General features: G+C 44.1%; 1 protein-coding gene across 4 annotated transcripts; it reads left to right on the forward strand.

The window, feature by feature from the left end:
- On the forward strand, positions 1-27,912 carry tecta (tectorin alpha). Of its 4 annotated transcripts, none has more exons than XM_056440500.1 (23): positions 30-4,098; positions 6,203-6,267; positions 6,351-6,487; positions 6,948-7,235; positions 8,399-8,536; positions 8,612-9,301; positions 9,588-10,158; positions 10,256-10,866; positions 11,903-12,473; positions 13,595-14,223; positions 14,826-15,483; positions 16,423-16,622; positions 18,325-18,705; positions 21,069-21,355; positions 22,349-22,629; positions 23,584-23,694; positions 23,855-24,057; positions 24,652-24,815; positions 24,901-25,149; positions 26,053-26,215; positions 26,303-26,387; positions 26,631-26,750; positions 27,290-27,912. In XM_056440500.1, the coding sequence occupies exons 2-23, from the start codon at positions 6,204-6,206 to the stop codon at positions 27,388-27,390; spliced, it is 6,702 nt and encodes a 2,233-aa protein (XP_056296475.1). In that variant the 5' UTR covers positions 30-4,098; position 6,203; the 3' UTR covers positions 27,391-27,912. The 4 variants fall into 4 exon arrangements, with proteins under 4 accessions (XP_056296500.1, XP_056296491.1, XP_056296475.1 ...); XM_056440511.1 differs by having other exon boundaries at positions 33-6,267; positions 8,612-8,777; positions 8,889-9,301; XM_056440516.1 differs by lacking the exons at positions 23,855-24,057; positions 24,652-24,815; positions 24,901-25,149; ... (2 more) ...; positions 26,631-26,750; positions 27,290-27,912 and having other exon boundaries at positions 5-6,267; positions 23,587-23,677.
- The last annotated feature ends 76 nt before the right edge of the window (positions 27,913-27,988 follow it).

Consider the following 27,988-nt stretch of genomic DNA (forward strand, 5'->3'; position numbering starts at 1 on the left):
GTGACCCCAAACTTTTGAACGGTCGTGTATATCTCCAAATGTGTTCCTTGTGGGTCCTAAAATGAGGGAATCCCCATTTGCTCTGGCATCTTTGGCGATCTTATGATTCCCTGGCATTTACTGTAGCGCCACCATAGGGTTGATACTTTTTAATGTTGGTGAAATGTCTTGACGGCTATAAGATATGCCAACATTATGTCCCCAAAGGGAGATTCCCAATGCCGGCTGACGGTTTCCTCGTGTGACACCATAAGAGTGTTTGTTTTTATTTTGGGTGGAATGACATTGTATCATCGTGTCTTTGGTGAACCTCGGATTTTTCCACCTCGTGCTTATGGCAGGCTGGCGTTATTTGTTCAGGATGAAATGTTTTATCAACTATTGGATGGATTGTCATGATGTGTAGCTCAGACAGTAACGTGTCCCACAGAATGATTGGTGGTGCCCTGGCTCTTCATTGAGGAAGACCATCAAGTCAATAATGTGTCCAATACTTTGTTCTGGGACCAAATTTCCGCAAAAATAATGACATTCCCATTGGCCTGAGTTTTACTTTGTGGTTTAGCTCTTAATAATCGAGGGTGACGCTAACGCGCTAAACTAAGATGGTGAACCCAGTAAATATACCTGCTTCGCATTGCCATTGCTAATGGTTGCATGCTGACGTTCGCATTCAGCTCAAAGCACCGTTGTGCCAACCTACGGTCTCAGAGATGTTCACAAGGTCAAGTTGAGACTTCGGTTGAAAGATAGATGCGGTTGTTGAGCATAGATCACACCTTGCTGCGTAAACAGGACCCGGCTGCACCGTCGGTATTCGGATCTGCCCTCGAACTGCCCCATTGCATTATGAAGTGGGATTGAGGGCAGTGGGGCTGAACGGGGCCTATTGTGTGCCGAGGTGAAGGAGTCATTGGGTTAAGATGGTTTGGGTTACTGGAGGGAGGTTCACCATTGTGAATGGAAAGGAAGGAGAAGAGGGCAGGGCAAAGCCAACCGCTGGGCATCAGGGTTGAATTAGAGTGGCCCATTCCACGGATTAGGTGTCTGCCGAATAGAGCTCAGCGGGTATCCGGTCCAGGACCTTCTTTGTGAATGTCAGGCTTGAAGGAGTCTCCAATACGTGTGATGCTGGATACTTTGACCCTGTTCCCACAAGGTGCCCTCCGACTGCAGAGAAATCGTTTGATGTCACATCTGTCTCTTGCTCACTATCGTAAAGGTGGTATGAGTCACCCAACGGCAGCCACACTGACATCGTAATAGTTCAAAACCTTGGTTATACTTCGTGCAATGATGGTCTTATGGACATGAACTGGCGTGGAATAGTGACGAGGAAACCTCTGGATCTTTTGTACTCTCAGAGCTCTTCAACGTTCTCAATTTTCTCTGCCGCGTAGTTACAAAATCTTCCGAAAAGACTAAAAGAACTTCCACACAGAACCCCCGTAAAAGACTGCGTCCTATGGTGAGATCAACGTGCGTCAATGACCCTGACGATGCGACCAGCATACATCCCATTTTAGGGGTTGTGTTAAAAATCAGTACTATAACACTCAAATGATTTATCCTTTTTACTATATGTGTATAACTGTCCCTGCTGTCGCCACTTATTTATCGATCAAAACCCTTGGGCCAACTCTATTTGGAGTTTCAGTTCTCGAAAACAGCAGCATCAGTGAAATCTTGATGTTAAACTCAGTTCTACGCTCACAGTGCCCTGCCCTGTGTCCCTCCCACTCACTGTCTAATTTAGGAGCTCACGCTTATCTCTCCTCTTCGGTTAATCTGTTTGCATCAAAGGTGACATTTATTGCTTTTGTTCAGAGCTGTTTGGACCGTCTCCTGCAACCACAAGACAAAGGTCACAGACTGAGTCATCGAAGTTGAACACTGAGAAGTTGCAGAATAGCAAAAGGGGTGGATGCGAGTGAATGATTCAGGGAATCCCAATTCCTGTCATGAAATCGAGTCGTGCGAGTCACCTGACCAGGTCTAAAGGTGACGGTGTGTGTGCCTGTTCATAATGGCCACACACATGGGTTGGATGAGAAGTCTGTTTACGGGCGAGTTTACGGGCAATCAAACCAAAATGATGAGGTAAAAGACACAATGGTGTTGATCAGACTGTCTTCCCAATCATTTTTATGGACTACATTGTATCCAGCAAAAAATATATAGTTACTGGTGTCTGCATTGTTACCACACCAACACAAGCAGATAGGTTGGTGTTGTCTGGACACACAAATCCAATCTGATCATTTTTGAATATCTTTTTTTGAGAAATGAATTGGCCGGCAATTGCTGACAATTTGGTGACAATTATTTTTGTTTCTCAACCCTTTTACATAAACATATAGTCATTGAATGTGTTGTTAAAACAGACATATTAATTAGCCCCGCTATAAGTATCGAGAAGAAGATCAGAGCATTGTGTTTTTCTTTCATGTTCTCTGTTCCTCGTGAACTGCTTTGCGGGTCTCTGAGTGGGAAAGCAAGTTCCAGAAACCACCTGTATCGGCCAATCTTGATCCTTCTCACTTCTGCATCCTTAACATTTCCCAAAACCCGAAACGCGACATCAGGAGGCTCCTCCGGCCCAGTGGGTCAGCTGTCATTGTTTGATTTTTTGGATGGGGGGGGGGGGGTCCTCTTTGTGCACCATTCTCTGTCAAAGGTTGGTTAAGAGTATGTGTCCATTTACTCAACAAGACATGGGGGGTATAAAAGAAGTATCCACAGAGACCCTCGATGCTTCTTAATGGGAGCCCTCAAACCTGGAGCCTTTCACACATCTTGCTCCCTGCCTCTCCAATTACTTCCACTGTCCTCTTGCAACAAAGACCCAAGTGACTGCCCTTTCCTTCCCAGACCCTATCAGTGTGGATCCACCAGAGATTTCTCCTCCAACATCTATTGAAATGAAGTGTCTTGTATACCCTTGTAAATGAGGCTGTTCCTAATTTAAAAAAGGGGGTACAGAGTATCCAAAGGGACTAATGTTAATTCTGTAACTCTACCTTCTACAAAGCTTGAAAAGCAAGGTTTCAGACTGTGTGTGTGTTTCGTTTTTGTGTGTCCATAAATGCCCCAGAGTAATACTGTACTACTTTGGCCAGTTTCTGTGCTCTGGTGTTCGAAAGCTGCCTTAACTGCATGAACTCTCACAAAGTCTTTGCCAAAGTTGAAGTTCAATCCAAAGACACGGTCTCTATTTTATACATGCTCATGACTTCTCAAACCAGATGTCAATAACATTGAACATCTCCGTAGAACTTAAGCCCCAAATGTGTTTTTAAAGCTGCTTCAGATGCTGTTTGAAACATTATTTTAAAAATGGTGTTAGTCGAACATCAGCGTTTTACAAAGATAACGGCTGCAGTGTTTTCTCCAAATTGTCCAGCAAAGACACATTTTATCATCATTTTATAGGTGCTAATGGCAGATCCTGTACAAAAGGCTTGACATTCATCATTCTCTTCAGTCATGAGAGACTCTCTTTGTTCTAAACATTCCTTTTATACTGCATTTAAAATACATCCACAAGCAGTAATTATCTTAGTTTTTTTCATTTCCCCCCATCTTTTCCACATTTCTCACATCCCCTCACCCCTTCTTACATATTGCTCCGTTTCCACTCCCTCTCTTTCTCATATTCCTATGCTGTCCCTCCCCTCAACGTCCCTCTCCTCCCCACCTATCCCCTTCCCCAAACACCGATCTCAGATTAAGTAGAACAGTATCCCAGGTAAAGTTTGCACCTGCTTTTTAAGGCAACGGTCCTTCCACAGCTTCAACAGGTTCTTTTTAATCTCAAACATTTTTCGTGCAAGGGCATCACCATTTTTTACCACAAAACACAAACCTTTTGGATTGTTGTGGAGCTGGATTAGGACAATAATTGCTCTTCTATCAGGACACCCAGCTCCTCTACAGACCGTCTCCTCTGTTCATCACTTGAGCAACTATCACCTCCACTGCCTCATTTTACTCCCTCCATCAACATCTGTGGATGGTCCCTTGCTGAATGGGACACATCTCTCAGGAGGTTGCCAGGTTAGACGACTGAGGTGCTTGATGTCCATCTTCTGAAGGCAGGTGAGAGCATAACGTCCTCCTCTACTCATTAGATATTTCTTTATTCATGGCCTGACTGTGTGGCAAAATAAACCTCAACTTTCATCAAAATACTTTTGTCGCTTTTCGATGCTGCAAAATTCTATTTAGAAAACGATGATATCGCTGTTGCTTCATGATCTGATAACTAACACAACTCCCTTAAAGCTTGGTGAATGTCCACTTCTAAGACGAAAACTGTTAACATAAACGGTAAAATAACACAATTTTAAACTCAAAATTCAAACTAATCCTCATCTTCAAGCCTCAAGTGCAAAAGTACTTACATTCAATTAATGAGCTTTAGAGAGTGAAGCTTTTGATGAAGCAAGTGGCTTACCTGATACGGTAAGACTTGTCTGTCTTTGAGCTTGACCCCGTAGATAAACATGTTGAAGTGGCTTGCTCATCTTTTAAGTCCCAGAGGCTTTATCTTAATCGCCCCGCTAAAAGGCAACGTGTTAATGCAGGCCACATAAGATGGAGAGTCAAAAGAGCAATTGTGTTAATCTTCCTGTTGACGATGTATGATGAGAGGCTGATGACATGAGAGCAGACCTCTCTCAGCAGTGGTCACTCACATCGGCCCACCTGAACACAATTTACCATCAAGCTGAATATAACTCACACATTAGAGAGAATATTTGAGAGGATTATCCTCACATACCTAATGTATCAACAGTATTGTATTTAGGACACAACAAGTTAAGCCTCTGGGTATGTAGTTTCCTAAATCATACCAAAGTCCACTCCTAAATGGCTTTTGTCAGTAATTAAAACAAATGGTGGGTCCAGACTGAGCTCCACCAGGCTTTAGGGATTACACTTCAACATTACACACCTGTTGTGTGACAAAATCATCTCAAATCAAAGAATCAATTTACTAGATTTGTATTTAGTGGCGTCAACTGTAACTTCAAGCCAACAGAACACCTGTTACCCTCACTGCAATATTTGTGGATAATAAAACAAAAATATAACCCCATGCACCATCAACCTTTGATAATTGTATTTATATGTCTCTATATGTACATGTAAGAAGTATTTCCATGCATGATGTTGATTGGCTAGGAGCTCGCAGCCCAGCTTGCCAGTGATCATCATTAGTTATTATCTTTGATAAATTCACAATGCATAAAAAAACCTGAGAAAGTTGCTTTCTCATCTCCAATTTGACAAAAACGTGGCAGTACCAAAGTTATATCAGTTAAGTGTCTGGCTAATATCCTCAGTCATCACCACTGGTTGATGTCAAATGCATGCTGGGATACTGGTGGGGACTAGAATCGTGACCGTTTTTTATTACTATGGGAAAGTCCACCATAACACAAATGCAGACGAGAATTCACACTGAGAACTGGGACCGAATGTCTCGGAACTGTCGGAAGATGTGTAGAGGGGAACTGTTCTATCTGTGCAAAGTTGGCTGTGATGTAAAAGCTCATTAATGTTATTTAATTTACTGAATGTACAATTTCTATATGGTGATGAAAGAAAAGTGCCAACGCTGTACACTCTACTTTGCCAAAGGGAGGCTTGCCAAGCCAAGTACTAAACAGTCCCAAAGGGCCACTGCAAGGACCCCGGCTACTCAAACCTACTCACTTAAAGCCATTAGTGCCCCAGTGGTTTACGTCTCACTCGCTTTGGTCAACAAGGCATGGATGGATCCCAAACAGAAGTGGTAATGAGGTCCTAAGCAGCCTCGCAGCATCTGACACAGAGACACTGGAGCAGAGAGGGCCAGTTCGGTCAGCTGCAGGGAATCAAGGCACAGAGACGCCCGTAGTTCCTGGCTCGCATGGGACTGTAAGGCAAATGTGATCCTGACACATTGTTCTGGCACGTATAATAGGGCCTTTTCACGGCTCTTCGGGGGAGACCTGGGAGCCTAATCTTAAAGAAGTAATGTGACGTTGGTTGGATGGTTCTCCCTCCTTGCCACTTTTGTCTAAGGCTCTTGTTTACGAGGCGTTGTCCCGATGACTCATGTCTGCCTGCAGTTGCATTAACTTTAAGGAAAAGGCAAGACGGATAATGTGACAGTTGCTGAGACATCTCATTCTGTTTCTGTTTTGTTTTTAAGAATGGTCAGGCCAGGCTGTCCAGTCATTCTGCTCCACCTCTTCAGCGTTTTTGTGCTGACGGGAGGTACGAGTCATCCTCCACATGAACTCCTTCATCTTTTAGGTTGCTGAAAAGTCCATTTAATGAACTCTTTATTCTTCTTTTAGCTAATAAGGATATCCTGTATCCATATGGACCCGGCTATAGGGATCTAGAGACTCCAAAGATGGATGATGGGAGTTCTTCTGAAATTACTTTACTCATTCAATTCATTTTCTTCAATGTCCCCTACCGTACCATCTATGTAAGCCTTTTTCGAAACTCTTATTGCTGAACAGAAATGTATAATTCATCATTCTTAACCCTCCTGTTGCCTTCGGGTCATTTTGACCCGATTCAATATTTAGCCCTCCTGTCGCCTTCGGGTCATTTTGACCCCATTCAATGTTTAACCCTCCTGTTACCTTTATATTTACTGACATATTTTACCCTTAGTGTCAATATGACCCCAGCTATTAAAATCTCCAGAAAATTATTAGAATTAATATTGTTTTCCAAGTTTAAGTGTGAGGTACTTTATGTTTGTTTGTTGACTACCGAAAGAACACCGACATTAAACATTGAATCGGGTCACATTGACCCGAAGGCGACAGGAGGGTTAAATATTGAATCGGGTCAAAATGACCCGAAGGCAACAGGAGGGTTAAAATAATTGATTGCAATGTCTGAAGCGTGAAATACAACCCTGTCTGCTCTGCCCACAGATCAACAACAACGGTGTGATCTCCTTCAACGTGCAGGTTAGCCAGTTCACACCAGAATCTTTTCCCCTGAGCGACAGTCGATCGTTCATTGCTCCACTTTGGGCAGATGTGCACAACGGCATCCGCGGAGATATTTTCTACAGAGAGTCCATCGAACCAGAAATACTGGAACGGGCAACGTACGATGTCCGGAGGTACTTCAAAACCATGGCCACGTTCACAGCCAACTGGGTCTTTATTGCAACATGGCACCAAGTCACCTTCTATGGAGGAAGCCAGACAACCCCGGTAAAGTCCAAACACATTTTCACACAGTACTGTTTAGCTTAGCTAAGCTAAGTCGGAGCAGGGAAAACTGCTAGGTCAGGTCAATAGAAAGATCATTTCAGAAATTAAACAACAAACAAACATACACGTTTCTAATGCTCTTCTTTGGTAATGGATGCTAGTTACCTTCGCATTGAAAATGCGGAAGGTTATGTTTTGATCGCCGTGTATTTATTTATTTATTTGTATGCGTGTTACTCGCATAACTAAAAAAGTATGAAACCGAATCGCATGAAATTTGGTGGGATGATTGGTAATTATCCGGGGACCATTTGATTAGATTTTGGGATTGATCGGGTCAAAGGTCAAGGTCATGAAAAGGTCAAAATCTTCTTTTTACCATAGCGCGGTCAATTTTTATCCAATTGGCATGCAACCAATGCCAACATTTTCATAAATCAATGCCCAATCTTGTGGTATGCGCTCTACCGAGTGCCCGTTCTAGTTTCCCCCTGTTTTCAGTCTTCTAAGCTAGGCTAAACACATCAGAGATGTCTACTGACCCAGTAGCCTAAGCATTTAGTTGGTGATTTGCATGTCCAAAGACATTTCATGAATTGAGTTAGAACTATGATACACTTGTGGTAATTATTTTAGACATCTAAGTTACATAGGCCTATAAAAAGATGTCATAGCATTTCAGTTAGCCTACTACATTTCAGTGTGAGAGAGGTTCTAGCAACACTGAAATATAGTGAAGGAAATGCTGTGGAAACAGCATTTATATCATATCTTAGCGAGACATTTAGAGGGAGAATAATAACACTATCAAAAAGCCTTGTTTGAACAAACATGATTTGATCTGCACCAAAACCAAGAGGGACACAAATGAGATTAAACTGACATCCCTTTGAATTGATACAAGCCTAATATGATTTCATTCCCATCAAATGTTGACAATCCTATTTCCCAAAATGTTCAGACACAGAATATCATTTAGTCAGACATTTGCAAAGTGCCATTTTCTCGAATGCAATATAGTGAATCTTGTCTTTGGTTCTGCAAGTGAAACATTTGTTGAGCGTTGAATTGTTTCGTCTCTGTTGGGGCATGTTTTCCTTTTTAGTGTGTTGCGTCTGTTTTCTCTTTTTAAAACTATTTTCATCCTCTCGTTTGATTAAAAGGTGAACACATTCCAAACTATACTAATCTCAGATGGCGTGACGTCCTTCAGCATGTTCAACTACGGAGAAATCACATGGAGCACAGGAACAGCCAGTGGTGGAGATCCTTTAACAGGACTGGGTGGGACCACAGCTCAGGTATTCTCACGATGTCCGAATGATGTCCACAGACATTTGACCTCACGACCACCCTCACACCTTTCCCCTTTTCAGTCAGGTTTTAATGGTGGAGACGTCGGTCACTTCTTCAACCTTCCGGGATCACGGTCAAATGAAGTAGTCAACATTGAACAGACTACCAATGTAAACACCCCTGGGCGCTGGTTATTCCGCGTAGACACTGAACTGGTAGATCCTGCGAACGGCTGCAGCTACAACGGCAAGTTCAAACGTCAAACACTGGTAGCCGATATGTATTTCCACACGGGCCTCTTTTATGAAGAAATGTACTTGGAAATAATCTCCTTTGTCCTCCATACATTCTGTCCAGGGCGTTTTTTCCGACGAGGGGAAGTGTTCTGGCTGTCTGACCAGTGTTTACAGCGATGCCGCTGCCTTGACATTAACAATGAGGTGCGGTGTCAAGAGGCTTCATGCGGGCAGCTGGAGACCTGCGAGCAGCAAGAAGGGTCCTTTTACTGCCAGCCGACCCGCACCAGTACTTGCGTGGTATTTGGCGACCCTCACTACCACACCTTCGACGGCTTCCTGTATCACTTCCAGGGAACCTGCTCCTACCTGCTGGCCCGGCCCTGCTGGGAGGTGGCGGGGCTGCCTTTCTTTAGCATCGAGGCCAAAAATGAGAACCGTGGGGTCGCCTCTGTTTCTTGGCTTCGAGATGTCACAGTTGAGGTGTATGGTCACAGAGTCCTGTTGCCCAAAGGCAGTTTAGGGACAGTCCAGGTGAGAAGTCTATCGGAAACTATCACAATGTGTTGGGTTGTGGATTTGGGTTAGGTGGTTCGATTTAGAGTAGTTTGGACATTAAACCAATCAATCATTATCTGTTGGATGCATCTAACTGGGTGAATGACGATATCCAAGTACAAGCCGATGGTCCAGCATATAAGTTTTGAAAGTTTTGTCATGATAAAGGTCGAAGAAGAAAGTGGCGGTAATGTAAATGCACCAAGTTGTCAACCATTGTCCTTTGTTCCTTCTCTGATTATTCCTTTCTTCGTCTCTACAGGTGGACGGCTTGCTGAACACTTTACCGGTACAACTTGAGCTTGGTGCTGTCAGGGTATACCAGTCCGGGGTTGCCATTGCTTTAGAAACCGACTTTGGACTCCTGGTAACCTACGACGGCCAACACTATGCATCCATCTCCCTACCCAGCTCCTACTTCAACAACACGTGTGGCCTTTGTGGTAACTACAACGACGACCCAGCTGATGATCCTGTGCTTCCCAACGGCTCGCTCGCAGAGAGCGTCGTGGAATTAGGAGGCAGCTGGCGAGCAGAGGACACGGACTGGAGGTGTACAGATGGCTGCACCCAGAACTGCAGCGTGTGTGACGCTATGACAGAAGCCTTCTACTTTCGCTCAGACTACTGTGGGCTCATCAACAAAACCGACGGACCTTTTCGGGACTGCAGAGCTGTCGTGGACCCGACAGCCTTTGTGTACAGCTGTGTATACGACATGTGTAGCAACAGGGATAACATCACCACGCTCTGCCAGGCCATCCAGGCCTATGCTCTGGTCTGCCAGGCCCTTGGTGTCACGATACGACCGTGGAGATCTCGTACCTTCTGCGGTGAGATTCAGTTTGATTCAGTTCACGCAGATTCTTCATCATACATGAATTCACTTGTGTCGTCTGATATAATTTCTTCTCTCTCACTGGTTCTCAGCTTTGTCATGTCCCGAGTTCAGCCATTACCAAGTTTGCACAACTGCCTGCCCCGCCTCCTGCTCGGACCTCACCGCTCCCCTGTATTGCGCCCACCCTTGCACTGAGGGCTGCGAGTGCGACCAGGACCGCGTTCTCAGCGGCAGCCGCTGTGTTCAGCTTGATGACTGCGGCTGTGAGCACAACGACCTCTATTACCCTCTTAATGCCACTTTCTGGGCAGGCCCCAGTAGTGAGGAAGGTGAATGCACCCTCAGCTGTGTCTGCGGACTTGCTGGGGAAGTCTCCTGCTTTAACGACTCCTGCAAGGAGGGTGAAGTGTGTGTGGTGGAGGTGGGCTTGCTGGGTTGCTACCCTCGAAGGGAGGGAGTGTGCTCAATCACCCAGAATTCAGTGACCACCACCTTTGATGGCACCTCCCTGCCCATCCCAGATGACAGCTCCTACTACCTGCTGAAGCTTTGCAGTGCAGTGCCAGCTAATGGCTCGATGGTTGAGGTGAAGATGGGCAGGCTGCTGGCAAACAAAGGCCCCACTTGGAAAAGACCTGTGATAGTTACAGTGGCTAACCTGGAAGCTCAGATAGGAGGAATAGATTTCGATATAGTTAAGGTTCGTGACTACTCTACAGAGCAACATCCTTTTTGTCATCTATTTTTTAGCTGTAGCATACATATAACAATGACACTGTAGTGGCACTCCGCCTAGTTCTGGTTCTTCTGTACCACCCTTTTGAGTTCAATCTTAAAAGCTATTAATTGAAACGCGAGTGAGACAGTACTTCTTTCATACAAAGTGTTTACTAAACAGAAACGTAAAGTACATGGTCACACGGTCAAAAAACTATGTTGCTTCTAACATCTTTGAACTCAAATCAGCACTGACAGTCCAACACGCAGGCGTTATAATGACGTGACGTCACCTGATTGGGAGCCTGCATTCTGACGAGTTATTCAACTTTTAAATACAATACTAAATGATATATGTTAAACTAAACAGTCTTTCAAATCATAATGAAAAGGATTTATATTCAGTTACCTTTTTAAATCTTTTAAAACTAAGTTATTATCACAAATGAAACTAGAATGGGCACTCGGTAGAGCGCATACCTTCGCATATCACAAGATTGGACATTGCATTATGAACATTTTGGCATTAGTTGCATGCCAATTGGATACAAATTGACCGTGCTATGGTAAAAAGAAGATGTTGACCTTTTCATGACCTTGACCTTTGACCCGATTGATCCCAAAATCTAATCAAATGGGTCCGCGGAAAATAACCAAACATCCCACCAAATTTCATGCGATTCAAGAAGATTTTGACCTTTTCATGACCTTGACCTTTGACTCGATCGATCCCAAAATCTAATCAAATGGTCCCCGGATAATAGCCAATCATCCCACCAAATTCCATGCGATTCAAGAAGATGTTGACCTTTTTCATGACCTTGACCTTTGACCTTTGACCCGATCGATCCCAAAATCGAATCAAATGGTCCCCGGATAATAACCAATCATCCCACCAAATTTTATGCGATTCGGTTTAATACTTTTTGAGTTAGGCGAATAACACGCATACAAATAAATACACGGTGATCAAAACATTATCATGCATTTGGCTCTCACAGACACCTTTTGTGTTCCAGGTGAATGGCGAACCAGTGGTGCTCCCTTATGTCCATCCGATGGAGACAATGATGATCTACAAAGCACCAGGCAATGCCACAGTGGTGGAGTCCCGTGGACTGCTCCGTGTTCAGTACACTCGCCAGGGATTCCTGAACATCTCCCTCTCCACCCTCTTCTACAATGTTACTTGTGGTCTATGTGGCGTCTTCAATAGCAATGCCACCGATGACCTTCGTCTTCCAAATGGACGCCTGGCGGATTCTACTGAACAGTTCACAGATGGCTGGCGGGCCATTGCTGATGACCTCATCTGCAATGGTGACTGCGATGACCTTTATCGGATGTGCACGGACTTGCGTCTCTACCAGAACCCTTGGATGTGTGGCAACATCAATGACCCGGGGAATAGTTCATTTCTGGCATGTCATGCAGTGGTCAACCCCTCACCATTCTTCAGGAACTGCTTGTATAACATGTGTGTCAAGGGAGGGAATCGTTCGGCGCTGTGTTCTTCACTGCAGGCCTACGCCACCGCCTGTCAGGACGTCCAAGTAGTACTTGCTTCCTGGAGGAGTGTCACCAACTGCCGTGAGTTTATATATCTTTACTTTAATGCATCAGGTTCATCTTTTGATTCTCTGCCATCAAACTCTAAAATACCAACTCCACGTTGGCAACAAAGCCAGTCTACAACACATCGAAAACTGAAACGGTTTGGCATTTTTTTATTTGTATATGAAGAATGAAATATAGTGGTTAGAACTTTTAAAATGACCTTTCGAGAGGTGCGATTCTTTCTGCTTCGTGTCGCTGTGGGTAGATACACAAATATACCTATTATTTTGACATTTAATTTCCTCTGTAACTACTTATACTGTCATTCCCCCTTTTAGAAGCCAAAAGGTTTGTAGTTACACATGTAAAAACAGAAAATTGAACATTACATCTCATTTTGCTTTCTGAATAACCTGAATCTTGATCGTGTTTCTGGCATCAGAGCACTCTTATTTCTTAATTGAGCCCAAATCTGATTGGAAGGCCTATTTCACAGAATTTATATTGACTTGTCTTAGCTGGAAAAGCACAGAACTAATAATGGCGACTCTGTTCCAGCAATTATTGAATGTATCGGGGTTTGTAGGGCAATGTAGAGATGTATTAATTCATTCATGTATTAGTCACACCTCTGTTTGACAAGTAAAAGTAAATATGTACTGTATTTTAGTATTCCTCATTAGACCCACTCCCCCAGTGTTCAATAGTGTTGCACTAATATTTACCTATTCTTTAAAAATATGCTCACACCTAGTGGCCTTGAAAGGTGGCTATAAAAACAGACCATTAAAACTTCTCCAAATTACTTTTTGGACCGCATATATTTTTCCTTAGCGACCAACATAAGAACACTTGTTGTCAAACATAAGTGCACAGCTAACCGTGTAGTAACAAGGAAAAGTCATATTTGAACAAAAATAGGAAAGTAGAAAACATCCATATTGACGGACACGGCGGAGCGATTTGAGAGCACAGGCATTTCCTTTTGCCATAAACTAGGTCACTCGTGGGGTCCATTGCCCCCATGGTGAATCCAAACTCTCTACATCTGCTCTTAAGCAACTCGAAACAATTCTTTTGGCACATTATTCTTGTGATATGTGTTTGGCCGTTGTCTTTGCTCCTCTCTTGCTTTAATGCTCCTTCTGTCTCAGCTCTTCCCTGTGCACAGAACAGCCATTTTGACGAGTGCACCGGTGCCTGCCCCCTGACCTGTACCAACTTGGATGACCCCGTCGAGCCATGCCCTCTGCCGTGCCAGGAAGGGTGTCAATGCGAGGAAGGCTTCGCACTTCGGGACGGCGAGTGTGTGGCACGCAGCGATTGTGGCTGCGTGAGCCACGGGCGCCAGCTGGCCACGAATCAGACTTTCTGGACAGACTGGGAGTGTCAGGAGCGCTGCCACTGCAACGGCTCTGACAACAGCGTCTACTGCCAGCTCGCGCCCTGTCACCCTGAGGAGTACTGCCTGGAGAACGACGGCCTGTACGTTTGCCAGCCGCGCACCGAGGCCCTGTGTCTGGCGGCCGGTTATGGACATTTTCTGCCGTTTGGCAGCGTCCCGTTTGAACTGCAGAGCTCGTGTACTCTAAAGTTGGCCACCACCAGCTGCGGGAGAGAGAACGGGGACCACGCAACCACGAGTGACACGTTTCCTCAATTTAAATTGGCAGCTCGTAATGAGGACAGGGACACAGGCCAGGCCATTTGGGTGAGGGGCTTTGTGCTGGAGGTCTACGAGTATGAGATTGAAGTGTCTCGAAGCTACAAAAACACTGTCACGGTGAGTGCGTGAAGAGCTAATTACACAAGAGCGATGATTGTTTATTGTGTTCATATCAGGGAATGACTGTAATCAGGAATACGCTATCGCCTGGCTCAAAATATGAACCACTTATATGCATGACCCCTGAAGGTCATAGTTGTTATATCTGTGAGGACACGTTATTTCTAATCAAGCCGATTAAATAATCAGGCAGAGGCTGAATTCCTCTTTGATTGGCTTAAGGAGGATCTCATTTCAATGGGCATTTTTTATCAGGCTGGATTTGGCTCAGACAAAACCCTGACCCTGAGCGGCATTTGGACTGGGTTCACAAACCGACTAAAAGATCTGAGGAGGAATAGAAATGACACACATAACCCAACGCCCACAGACACACACACACACGCCAGATATTTTGTTCTCATTTATTCTGTCTCTTAGTTTATATGAAAAACACGTAGAAGCTATTTCAGTGAGTCTTAATGTTATCCATTCATCACCTTGATTTACCCACACACTTTGAAAATGTGCATGTGTGTGTGGGTGTGTGTTAGCTGATGCATCTCCTAGAATAAGAGCTAAACCTGTTCAAAGCCGTTTTATTGAATCTCTTCTCTCAGGTGAACAAGGAGCGTTTGTACCTTCCTCTGAAACTGGGGCTCGGGAAGGTCAACATCTTCTCCTGGGGCATGCAGCTCATCGTGGAGACCGATTTTGGCCTGAAGGTGGCCTTTGACTGGAACACCCTCCTCCTGTTGACTTTGCCCCGCGACCTCTACAGCTCCTGCTGCGGCCTCTGCCAGGGCATGCCCTTGTCCCCTCCCACCCTGACCACCACTGACTGGGGCATGGCCTGGGCAGAGCGGGACACCTTCTGCCAGGTGGGCTGTGGCGACTCGTGCCCGCGCTGCGGCCTGGGAGAGACCAGCGCCGTGAACGACTCCCCTCTCATGGTGGCTGAGGTCGGCATGGACCTCGACACAGACGACGGGGGAAATGAAGCGGACGCAGGCATACGCTTCCACGTCGGCAATGGCCTGTATGTGTTTGTGGAGCCCGAGGCGGTGCGGCTCTGCGGGCTCATTGTGGATCGGGGTGGTGTGTTTGCTCGTTGTCACAGCAAGGTGGCGCCGGCGTTTTTTTATCAAAGCTGCCTGCAGGACACCTGCTTGGACCAGGGAGCTCAGGGTACAGTCTGTAACTGGCTGCAGATCTATGCCGGCACCTGTCAGACCCAAGGGGCGACTGTTTCCGGCTGGAGGAGCGACACGCCGTGTGGTGAGTGCAAGTCTGGGCTCATCGTGATTTCACCATGCACTTCAATTGCAAATGTCTCCCCTTGTATTGAAACCCCATTTTATTACCTCTAGGGGTATCCTCCCATTGAGATTGTTCTATTTGTCCAAGTTTTTTGATATAACTGCTTCTGAAAAATAACATTTAATGTGTCTTTCCAGAGATAAAGTGTGTGGAACTGTAAAAAAAAAAAAACCACAGGACACACCGTGAACAGTCTCTTTGGTGGAAAGTAGTTCTAGTCAAAAAACAGTTTCCACTAAGGTCTGTGGATTATTCGCAGCAACGAGAACATCGTATTTGTTGACGTTCTTAAAGGCTTACTGTTGAAATGTCAGTTCTATTTACATGTAATTTCTCAACGCAATAAGTATCACAGATGCATTTCTTATTAACTCCATAACATTTGGGTTTATGGCAGAGAGGTGCATCCTTATCAAACCCTGGGCACATCCAACCAAAAGTGTCATCATGGTTATATACAATCAGAAGAAACTCACATTATAACTGTGCCTGGTTGCTGTCAGTCAGGAAATGTTCTAACTCCCCTCAAACCAAAGATTGTATTTATTCAACATTGATGTTTTTGTGGTTTTAAACAAATGAGATACGACGTGTTGATTAGTGGGCTTTAGAGGTGGTGATGTCATTTTCCTTTGGATGGAGCATGGCTGTTCCTTCTGCATCTAGTCGTGATGCTAAGCTAGGCTAACCATGCCCTGACACTTCTCATCGCAAAAAAAGAAAGAGATTAAAATTGAGCTGCCATGGTGCCACATAAGCGCGATAAGTGAACTCTCCAATCAAAACTCCACACATATCTATCCATCCAAAAATTGCAACCGGAAAAAGTCCTATGTGTGCTCAATGTATCCAGTGCAGTCGTTCCTTAATGTCTTTGCCAACCTGCCTGCCCCCCAGCCCACAGCTGTTCCCCAAACAGCCATTACTCCAGTTGTGTGTCGGTTTGCCCGCCCCAGTGCGCCTCCGCCCGCGGCCAGAGGGACTGCAGCCAGGAGTGTGTGGAGGGCTGCCAGTGTGACCAGGGATACGTGCTCAACGGCAAGGGCTGCGTCCTGCCTCAAAACTGTGGCTGCTACACTGATGGCAAGTACTACGAGGTCAGTCTCACATCCAGCACGACACGGAATGAACTCACGTTAAATCAGGCAGGTATTACGCAGTACTACAAAGGAAAGCCGCCACACCAAATGTATGAATCCCAACGTAGCATCAGAATTTAGAATTGTTTGGTCAGGGCTGAAACTAAAGATTCTTTTCTGTTGATTTAATGAATAAATAAAAAGAATAACATCACGAACAACTGTCCACGTACTTTTGAGGATCTGGACCGTAACACTGTGAAACTAGAACGGGCACTCGGTAGAGCGCATACCTTCGCATATCACAGGATTGGGCATTGACTTATGAACATGTTGGCATTAGTTTCATGCCAATTGGATAAAAATGTACCGTGCTATGGTAAAAAGAAGATTTGGACCTTTTCATGACCTTGACCTTTGACCCGATCGATCCCAAAATCTAATCAAATGATCCCCGGATAATAACCAATCATCCCAGCAAATTGCATGCGATTCGGTTTAATACTTTTTGAGTTATGCTAGTAACACGCATACAAATAAATAAATACACGGCGATCAAAACATAACCTTTCCGCATTTTCAATGCGTAGGTAATAAGACAACCCAGTACTTTCAGATGTGGCACCCCCTCCATACGTCACATGAAGGCCATTAGAATATCCCTCCATACGTCTGAGTTTCTCCAGCGGCTTGAGAATGTGCACCATATTTTAGAGTATGAGAAAAAAAAAGTGTTTTTACCTTCGCATTGAAAATGCCGGAAGGTGATGTTTTGATCGCCGTGTATTTATTTATTTATTTGTATGCGTGTTATTCGCAAAACTCAAAAAGTATTGAACCGAATCGCATGAAATTTGGTGGGATGATTGTTTATTATCCGGGGACCAGTTGATTAGATTTTGGGATCGATCGGGTCAAAGGTCATGAACAGGTCAAATCTTCTTGAATCACATGGAATTTGGTGGGATGATTGGTTATTATCCGGGGACCATTTGATTAGATTTTGGGTTCAATCGGGTCAAAGGTCAAGGTCAAGGTCATGGAAAGGTCAAAATCTTTTTTTTACCATAGCACGATACATTTTTGTCCAATTGGCATGGAATATGCCTACTATGAACTATTCATACACTCTGTCATATTCATTGAATGTATTTTAACTCTAAATCTGTCCTTCTGTACACATTACATCTATTGCATCTGTCCATCCTGGAGAGGGATCCTCCTCTGTTGCTCTCCTGCAGGTTTCTTCCCTTTTTTCCCCCTGAAGGGTTATTTGGGAGTTTTTCCTGGTCCGATGTGAGGTTTTGGGGCAGGGATGTCTATGTGTACAGATTGTAAAGCACTCCGAGACAAATTTGTAATTTGTGAAATTGGGCTATACAAATAAACTGAATAGAATTGAATTGAACTAATGCCAAAATGTTCATAATTCAATGCCCAATCTTGTGATATGTGAAGGTATGCGCTCTACCGAGTGCCCGTTCTAGTTTTAGTCATTTAATTAGCAGTTTTCCTTGCCCGATGCTCCAAAGAAAGTTTTTAAACAGCAGCAAATCCTCACGAGGAATAAAAACTGGAACTTAACAATGTTTAATATGGAAATGTAGCATTTAAAAAAAAAGAAGCCTGTTATCAAAATTCTTTATATACTTCTCTGTCAATCAACGAATAAGTTAAGTGTCTCAGCTCAATTCTAACTGACATCTTTTCTTTATTTCAGCCCAAACAGCTGTTTTGGAACAGTGACTGCACCAAGCGCTGCCAGTGCATCGGCCGAAACCTGGTCCAGTGCGACCCGAGGCGCTGTAAGGCCGAGGAAGAGTGCACCCTGCGCTACGGGGTGCGGGGCTGCTTTGCGCGGCGCTCCCAGCACTGCGTGGCGTCCGGCGGCGGCGTTTTCAGGACCTTCGACGGGGCGTCGCTGCGGCTCCCGGCCTCCTGCTCCTTCGTCTTGTCCACGAACTGCCATAAGCTGCCCGACCTCTCCTTCCAGCTCATCGCTAACTTCGATAAATGGACCACACCCAACCTCACCACCATCTCTCACGTTTACCTTTACATCAATGAGGAGAACATACTCATCTCCGGCAGCACTGTCAAGGTGAGCGAAGCGCTGGACCCTCGCGCGTCAGCCAACTATTGGAAACACGGATTTACCGCCAGTTTAGTTCTATTGCATTGACTCTGAAATCTGTATTGTCACATCAATCAATATTTTTACATGAACAAAAGATCAACTAATTACATGTAATGAGAAAGGTGGTATAGATATAATAATAATTCAATTCAATTCAGTTTATTTTGTATAGCCCAATATCACAAATGACAAATTTCCCTCAGAGGGCTTTACAATCAGTCCACATACGACATCCCTGACCTTTGACCTCACAACACCTGACTTGACCTGACTCCCCTCACCCGACTCCCCTCAGCTCTCTGGAGCCTTTTAGTGTCTTTCAGCTCTTTGTTTTTGTTTTTTATCTTTAACTCGTCACACACTTTCTTAAAAAAACACATACAAAAATGTGTTTTTTAAAGATTGTGGTTTGAGTAAAAAATGCTACTCTGGTAAATCGAAAGTGACACAAAGACAAACAACGTTGTTGTTTTCCAGCAGGACATGAACAGCGGCCTCCTTGTTGAAAACCCTTTTTTTCCCGAATAGAACGTTTTCTGATATTTCTTCTTTCCAGTGCTTGTACACAGTACATGGTCTTGCTTTCAGGAACCTATCATCTCTATTGGGAGATTTTTTTTTTTTAGAACATCGACTCACTTTTCTTCTGGCTGATCCATCATCACCAATACAAATGCAATTGAAGAAATGCTTCCCATTGCAGAGAGACTTCCTCTTTGAAATGCAGTTCTGAATGAATCTAGTGTGCTGCAGTGAGACTGCCCCGTTACTTATGCTTGGTCATATTTGCATGTTTTGTATACGGCATAATTTAGGCCGTGTCCACAGAGCAACTCTTACGAGATACTGCAGCCTTTCTGCCTTCATCAAACCTCTCCTCGAGAAACTTAACAGTCGCGAGTCAAATCTCACTTTTCTTGCCAGACTACTTTTAATTGACCAATTACCACTAAGCCTCAAGTTGAGGCTTTGGGCCATAACATTCCACTGGAAATGCACTCACAATGACGTGCTGATAGATTAATTTTTCTTAGTCTTAATCCTGCTTGATCTGAGTGAGCCATTGACCGCACATTTGTCTCAACTGCCTTAAGAACTATATTTTAATTACATAATGATTAGGGTCATATATTTACCAGAACAGTAATTACAGCACTGTCGTAATCTTTGCTTTGGGCTGTGATCTTTTCCTTTCCTTTACTGTTATATGCTACCCCTCAGTGACATCCTTTGTGAAAATTAAATCAGTTTATGCAGATGACATCCTAATCTACATTCCTGCCCGAGGTGTTTTCATATCTCTCAGGCAGGAGAAAAAACGTCAATGTTTGTTGTCTCTGTAATATCACGTTTCATCTCGGTACATTCATTGCAGAATCTTTCACTTTCATCTTTGATTCCCTCCTCATGGGTGAACATGAGGGAATCAAAGATGAAAGTGCAATTAAGGACATTACTGCAATTATGATATTTCCTAATAAGTTATGTTTGACCTAAGGACATGTCTCATGAGTCTGACCCCGGTTTTATAACATGGTTAAAAACAATGGATTATAGATATATTTATAGATACTCTATATCTGTAAATTAAATAAATAAATAAATATACACTTTTATTAATCCCCAAGGGGAAATTAGTTCTCTGCATTTAACCCATCCTTAGTTATTAAGGAGCAGTGGGCTGCAGTGATGCGGCCGGGAAGCAACTGGGGGTTCAGTGCCTTGCTCAAGGACACTTTGACTTGCAACTGATGGGGAGAGCGGGGATCGAACCCACAACCTTGCGGTTGCAAGACGGCCCTCTTACCCCACTGAGCTACAGCCCCCCAAATTGGGCTTGACATAATTTTTTAACACTTTCTCATATCATCCATGAACTAGTGTATTATCTATAAACTTACATGCTCTTAAAAACGGCAAAAATGTATGAATAGAGTCAAAAATAATAATAAGTTCCCAGACTCCAGTCAGTGCGCACCAAGGGGAGTTCAAAACATAAGATTTGTTGAATATTTAAAATTCAAAAAAATATTTTCTTTTATTTCTTTCATTCATTTTCACTGTATAAGTTGAATAAAAAATGTGTCGAAAAGACAATTAAAGGCTAGGCGTAATAAGATAAGCCTTACAGAACCCTTTATACATTACTTGCTTTGTCTTTATTTCACAGGAAATAGGTTTTCTTTTTTATTCCTGTGACTGAAGTTTTACATTTTTAGAAAGTTTGACGCGAGGAGCAACATAAAGTAACGTCACCTTCATCAATTCTGCACATGTACGGTCTTATCTCAGAAATGTAAAGACGTCCATCTCCGGTGCCTTCACAGGTCAACGGCACACCGGTATCAGTACCGTTTGTAACCGGGCTGATGACACGTCTGTCGAAGGCCGAAGGTTTCATCGTCATCGACACGCCGCAGGACATCCAGGTTCGCTACAACCACTTCAACACCCTCACCATCACGATGGGCCAGCGGCTCCAGAACAAGGTGTGTGGCCTCTGCGGGAATTTCAACGGAGACCCCGGTGACGACTACATCACCTCCAGGGGGAAGCCGGCCAACAGCGCCCTGGAGCTCGCCCAGAGCTGGAAGACCAACGGTATGCAGGACAGGTGGGTGAGGCTTACAAACATGGTGGGATATATTATAGATGCTATTTACATGTATATGATCCTACAATTATCGTGAAATCTTTTAAAGATCTCCTCCGAAATGCAAGATTGAAGCTCCACAAATATGCATCTTAAAGATGACGACATGTGAAAGGGGTCTGTCGTGGCGACAAAGTCTCAGAGATTCATCACCAAACTCTTCAGATCTTTCAGCCTCTTTTTGCTCATTTTTTTGGCTTTACAGCCCACAAACACACTCCATAGTTGGCTACTAGCGGGTCTAGAACGTTTAGGAGTTGGTGGAGACCAAAAGAGAGTTAGAGGGAGAGTGAGTATTCGTTGATTGAACAGAAACACAACCCCAAATGAGTGATCCTTCCCTTTTTTTCCCCCGTGAAGGGTTGTTTGGGAGTTTTTCCTGATCCGATGTGAGGTTCTGGGACAGGGATGTCTATGTGTACAGATTGTAAAGCACTCTGAGACAAATTTGTAATTTGTGAAAATGGGCTATACAGATAAACTGAATTGAATTGAATTGGTTTGGGCTGTAACATTCACAAACAATTTGATTGTAATGTAGTCGACAACTGTGTAGCTCGGCCTGTAAGTCCCTTTGTCAGCTGTACAGGGACATTTGTAGAAAATGTAACATGGACTCAAGTTAACTAACTCCATCCTCAACCATTTTTAGTTGCATCATATTAATGTTGCAACTGGTAAAGATGGGGATCATTTTAATGACTTCATAGGCTGCTGGGTAGTTTAATATATGATATTACATCATCATTTCTTAGCTTATTACATTTGTTTCGATAAGAAAACAAACTAAAGCTTAAAAAATATGAGTAGTGCAGTAAAAAGTACAATGTTTACTATAAAGTAGTAAATGGAATTACTCAAGTAAAGTACAAGCGCCTCAAACTTGCCTAAGTGATACCGTCAGTGGAGAGCGCTGTTTTAAATAACGCCTGCCGCTTGTCCTTCCTCCTCCAGTTGTGATGAAACCCAGTTCGTGGCTCTGGCTCAGTCCTGTGACAACACGGCGGTGCTGGCGCTGCAGAGTGAAGACGCCTGTCAGAAGCTCACCCAGCTGAAGGGTTTCTTCCAGCCGTGCCACGGCCTGCTGGACCCCCTCCCCTTCTACCAGTCCTGCTACCTGGACGGCTGCTACAATCACCAGAAGGCTCAGGTCTGCGGCTCCTTGGCCGCCTACGCCGAGGCCTGCCGCTCCATGGGCACCCTCACCACCAAGTGGATCACCCAGGAGAACTGCTGTAAGGGCACCGCGAGGCCCCAGCCTCACTCAGCACACACACACACACACACACACACACACACACACACACACACACATCTAGTTTGGTTGGTCACCACACTTTTTTCTGGGGACCCCAACTAAAAAAAAGACAAACCATCTAGACCCAATTCACAATTTCTTTCATGAATTTGTGCGTAAATGGACGCTCCTGACCATTTATACTGCCATGTTGATATCACCTTCTCTTATCTTATAACGGTAAAACAGACGATTTGAAGAGATCTGATGAATTACAATGTAATGTTATGCACGTGTAATTGAAAACATATTTAAATATTTTATAATGAGACCAAATAAATGCATTTAGGTGGCGTTTAACAGACTCTTAACCCTCCTGTTACCATTAGGGTCAATTTGACCCCATTCGATGTTTAATGTCGGTGTTCTTTGGGCTCAATTTGACCCCAGGCTGTTTTTCACTGTGTCAAACATATAAGAAATATCAACCTTTTTATATATTTAAAGGGCTATTTAGGTAGTCAACAAACAAACATAAATTACCTCACACTTAAACTTGGGAAACAATATTAATTCTAATAATTTTCTGGAGGTTTTAATTGCTGGGGTCAAATTGACCCCGAGGGTAAAATATGTTAGTAAATGTTAAGGTAACAGGAGGGTTCATTGAAAACATATTTAAATACTTTATAAATGAGACCAAATAAATGCATTTAGGTGGCGTTTAACAGGCTCTTACTGTTTCCTCTCATTACCTAAAAAAAACGAATGTTCACCAGCCTAAACATAATTTAGAAAGATACCGGCATTCAGGTGGTACCCTCGTGTGGCTGAGAGGTGTACTGCAGACACAAGAGACTATGGAAGACAGTCAAACTGACGAGTGTGCATGTTTACTTCTGGAGCTGACCGTGTGCGTGGCAGCTCACATTGTGTGTGGACCTGTCTTTAGCAGAATGGATCTACGACCCCTGTGCGGGAGAGATCTGCAAAAACTTCACCTGTGAGCTGGAGAACGGAGGTGACCTGTGTGGCTGCCCGGAGTTGCCAGCCAGCACCGGAGGTGAGCGCCCCACATCGCAACAAGGGCCTCCAAAATCACACTTTTTGGATTCTGAGCAGAAAAACCACTACACTCAAAAGTAGTCTTTCACCTGGAAGAAAACACAGTCTCACACTGCCACGTGCCGTACTTGATGTCTGTTTGCCCGTGTGTCTGGCAGTTGACGATGACATCATCCAGGCGGAGGTGAACTGTAAGCATGCTCAGATGGAGGTCTCCATCTCCAAGTGTAAGCTCTTCCAGCTGGGCTTTGAGCGCGAGGACGTCAGGGTCAACGACGAGCACTGTGCCGGTATTGAGGGAGAAGACTTCATCTCCTTCCACATCAACAACACGAGGGGCCACTGCGGCTCCATCGTGCAGGTCGGCTGACACGCACTGCTTTTATTACTTTGACGGAGACATTTACCAAAACCTGGGGTCGAACCCACTCTGGCTAGCTGTGCTCTATCCAGAGATGTTTGAGCAGAAGCACCGAACTCCACGTAAAAAAATATAATCTTAAACAATGCAGTTGCTTATTAAAATAGAACGGGCACTCGGTAGAGCGCATACCTTCGCATATCACAAGATTGGGCATTGAATTATGAACATTTTGGCATTAGTCGCATGCCAATTGGATATAAATTGACCGCGCTATGGTAAAAAGAAGATGTTGACCTTTTCATGACCTTGACCTTTACCTTTAATCCGATCGATCCCAAAATCTAATCAAATGGTCCCCGGATAATAACTAATCATCCCACCAAATTTCATGCGATTCGGTTTAATACTTGTTGACTTATGCGAGGAACACGCATACAAATAAATAAATACACGGCGATCAAAACATAACCTTCCGCATTTTCAATGCGAAGGTAATAAATGAAAAAACATGTGGTAATTAGTAGGTTTAAGCAGGCGTACCAGATTGATGATGATCTCCTCGTCTCACTTGCTTCTCTGTTTTCCCGGCAGTCGAATAGCACTCACATCATGTATAAGAACACCGTGTGGATCGAGAGCGTGAACAACACCGGGAACGTCATCACCAGGGACAAGTCCATCAACGTGGAGTTTTCCTGCGCCTACGAACTGGACCTGAAGATCTCGCTGGAGACTGTCCTCAAGCCCATGCTCAGGTGGGGTAGAATAACAGGTGTTCTTCAATTAAAACATCAACCAGCCCAGCTGCAACAACCGGAGACGTTTTTTCTCTCTCGCCAGTGTGATAAACCTCACCTTACCAACCCAGGAAGGAAACTTCATCACCAAGATGGCTCTCTACAAGAACTCCTCGTACCGAAACCCGTACAGGGAGGGCGAGGTGGTGCTGAGCACGCGCGACACCCTCTTCGTGGGCGTCTTTGTGGAAGGGGCCGACGAAAACCAGCTCATCCTCATCGTAAACATGTGCTGGGCCACGCCGTCCCGCTACAGCAGCGACCGACTCCGCTACATCATCATAGAGAGAGGGTAGAGGCTTGGACACACACACACACACACACACACACACACACACACACACACACACAATGTAATCGGCCTGTGCATCACACACACAACTAATGATTTGTCTCATTGCTCAATAATATGGGGATATTTCAATAAAATATCAGGAAATAATGAAAATTGCTCATCACAATGTCCCTAACCCAGAAATGGTGTGTTCAAAACAAAAGCCAAATATATTTGATTTTTGGAAGTAAAAATTCCAAACATTCACTGGTTGTGCGCTTTAAATCTATGATGCAATGTAAGTGTCGTTTCAGCATTTTTTTGTTCATAACACTGGGAACAAGAACGGGCACTCGGTAGAGCGCATACCTTCGCATATCACAAGATTGGGCATTGAATTATGAACATTTTGGCATTAGTTGCATAACAATTGGATAGAAATTGACCGTGCTATGGTAAAAAGAAGATTTTGACCTTTTCATGACCTTGACCTTTGACCCGATCGATCACAAAATCTAATCAAATGGTCCCCGGATAATAACCAATCATCCCACCAAATTTCATGCGATTCGGTTTAATACTTTTTTAGTTATGCGAATAACACGCATACAAATAAATAAATAAATACACGGCGATCAAAACATAACCTTCCGCATTTTCAATGCGAAGGTAATTAATGCTCCTACAATGCTTACTTTACTAAGATTTAGTGACCTGTTGGCACAGTATTCTCTGTAGTATTTTTTACACCCCGTGTGTGGAGGCCGGACTTGAAGCATGAGACTGTTAGCAGAGCGAGTTTGGGAAGGGTCCAGTCCAGCATCAGTGTCATATGGAGGGGGATGAATGTACCAATGAGGAGTTTAAGCCTGCAGATAAATGATGGATACCTAAATACCCGTAACACCTGTCCCTCTCCAGGTGTCCAAACATCAAGGACAACACCATCGGCATGGCGGAGAACGGCGTGTCGCTCACCTGCCGCTTCCACGTCACGGTCTTCAAGTTCATCGGGGATTACGAGGAGGTCCACCTCCACTGCGACGTCACCCTCTGCGACTCCGAAACGAACGCCTGCAAAGTGGTGAGGAAACCGTCCGCTCTGCAAACGGGAAAAGTGGCGATGACGCAATGTCTGCCGTATTGACGTGTGTGTGCGCTGTGCATCCAGAACTGTCCGCACAAGAGGAGGATGTACTCGGAGGACAGTGGTCATAAAGAGCACATATTGAGTGTGGGACCCATAAGGAGGAGAGGTGAGTGAGGATTTAGGAGCTGACCTAGTTTTCATGCTTCTCTTTGGCTTTGCCGCTGGAATCAAGGGAAAATCTGCACGGGATTCAAAGCTAAACAACTCATAGTTAGTTGAATTTATCATATGTCCATGTTCCCCCTATAGAAATTATTAATTTTCCAAATATTAATTCCAGAAGCTGTTCATTCAAATTCCAAAGCTTTTTTTCTTCTTTTCTTTTTGTCATGTGACGTCTCCCTTTCAGTATCAGACTGGTGCGAGGAGTTAAATGGAGGCTGTGAGCAGATGTGCACCAGTAAGACGACCGGACCGGTGTGCAGCTGTGTGACTGGGATGCTGCAACGAGATGGGAAGAGCTGCCGGAGTAAGCACCACACACACACACACACACACTCAGGCTCACACGTGTGCTCTCGCAAAGCAATATAAAACTAGAATGGGCACTCGGTAGAGCGCATACCTTCGCATATCACAAGATTGGTATTGAATTATGAACATTTTGGCATTAGTTGCATGCCAATTGGATAGAAATTGACCGTGCTATGGTAAAAAAAATGATTTTGACCTATCATGACCTTGACCTTTGACCCGATTGATCCCAAAATCTAATCAAATGGTCCCCGGATAATAAGCAATCATCCCACCAAATTTCATGCGATTCAGTTTAAAACTTTTTTTGTTATGCGAATAACACGCATACAAATAAATAAATAAATACACGGCGATCAAAACATAACCTTCCGCATTTTCAACGCGAAGGTAACAATAAAACGAACGGAGCTATATATATATAAATGCATGTAGATACACAAACACATTTGATGTTGATGGTGATGTAACGCAAGTTTTTTAAAAAAGTGCCACAGAGCGTCTCATATAATGAATGTGTTCTTCTTCTCCCAGCTGCGAGCTCGAGCGGTGACCTCACACCTGCGGTTTCTCTGCTGAGCATCAGCGCTGTGATCTCCGTGTTCCCGGCTCGTATTCACGCTCTCTTCTCCTAACACCCCGCGAGCACATTGGCCACGTGGAGAGGAGCACAAGCACAGAAAAGACTGGAAGATGCACACAGTTCATCCAGCATTAATTAGCCCGTAGATCAGCTGTGTTCCAGTCAAAATATCCAAACAGGACATAAAAATATTCAAACAGACACAACACACATTTACAAATGTTGACGCAACCGAAGGTAACTAAACAAGAAAAGTCGTCTCCTTCACCTCCTGCGTTATTTTCACACATCAGGAGACCTCACTGTGTATTATCATCTACTTAAAGCTACCATAATTTTTTTCTCTACCTTTTTCATCAAATTATTCTGATGGCTTTTGTTTGTAGTAAAATGTGTCCAATTACGGTCCGTCCACCGTGTTATTTTTTATACTGCCACCAGATGGCGCCAAAGCAAGTCATTTTCCTGTCCCTGTATTTTATTGTGTTTAAGGCGGTCATTCCTGAAGGCTTGGTCCCGTAGGTGGGACCCTGGAGATGTTATTCGGGTGTCCAAATAAATTTGCAGAACTTCATCTGTCGTCTTTTATTCAACATTTAAATCTACAATTCACCTTTGAGAATGGATGTGTGTCCTGATAAGCGTGTCCT

The sequence above is a fragment of the Pseudoliparis swirei genome, chromosome 3 (assembly GCF_029220125.1).
Source record: "Pseudoliparis swirei isolate HS2019 ecotype Mariana Trench chromosome 3, NWPU_hadal_v1, whole genome shotgun sequence".
Classification (NCBI taxonomy): domain Eukaryota; kingdom Metazoa; phylum Chordata; class Actinopteri; order Perciformes; family Liparidae; genus Pseudoliparis; species Pseudoliparis swirei.

What these genes read in the sequence shown, in the direction of transcription:
- tecta (XM_056440500.1), top strand. Translation starts at nt 6,204, where the DNA reads ATGGTCAGGCCAGGCTGTCCAGTCATTCTGCTCCACCTCTTCAGCGTT. An exon ending in CTGATGGCAAGTACTACGAG is followed by an intron (nt 16,623 to 18,324) that starts GTCAGTCTCACA and finishes TCTTTATTTCAG; the next exon opens with CCCAAACAGCTGTTTTGGAA. An exon ending in ACCAACGGTATGCAGGACAG is followed by an intron (nt 21,356 to 22,348) that starts GTGGGTGAGGCT and finishes TTCCTCCTCCAG; the next exon opens with TTGTGATGAAACCCAGTTCG.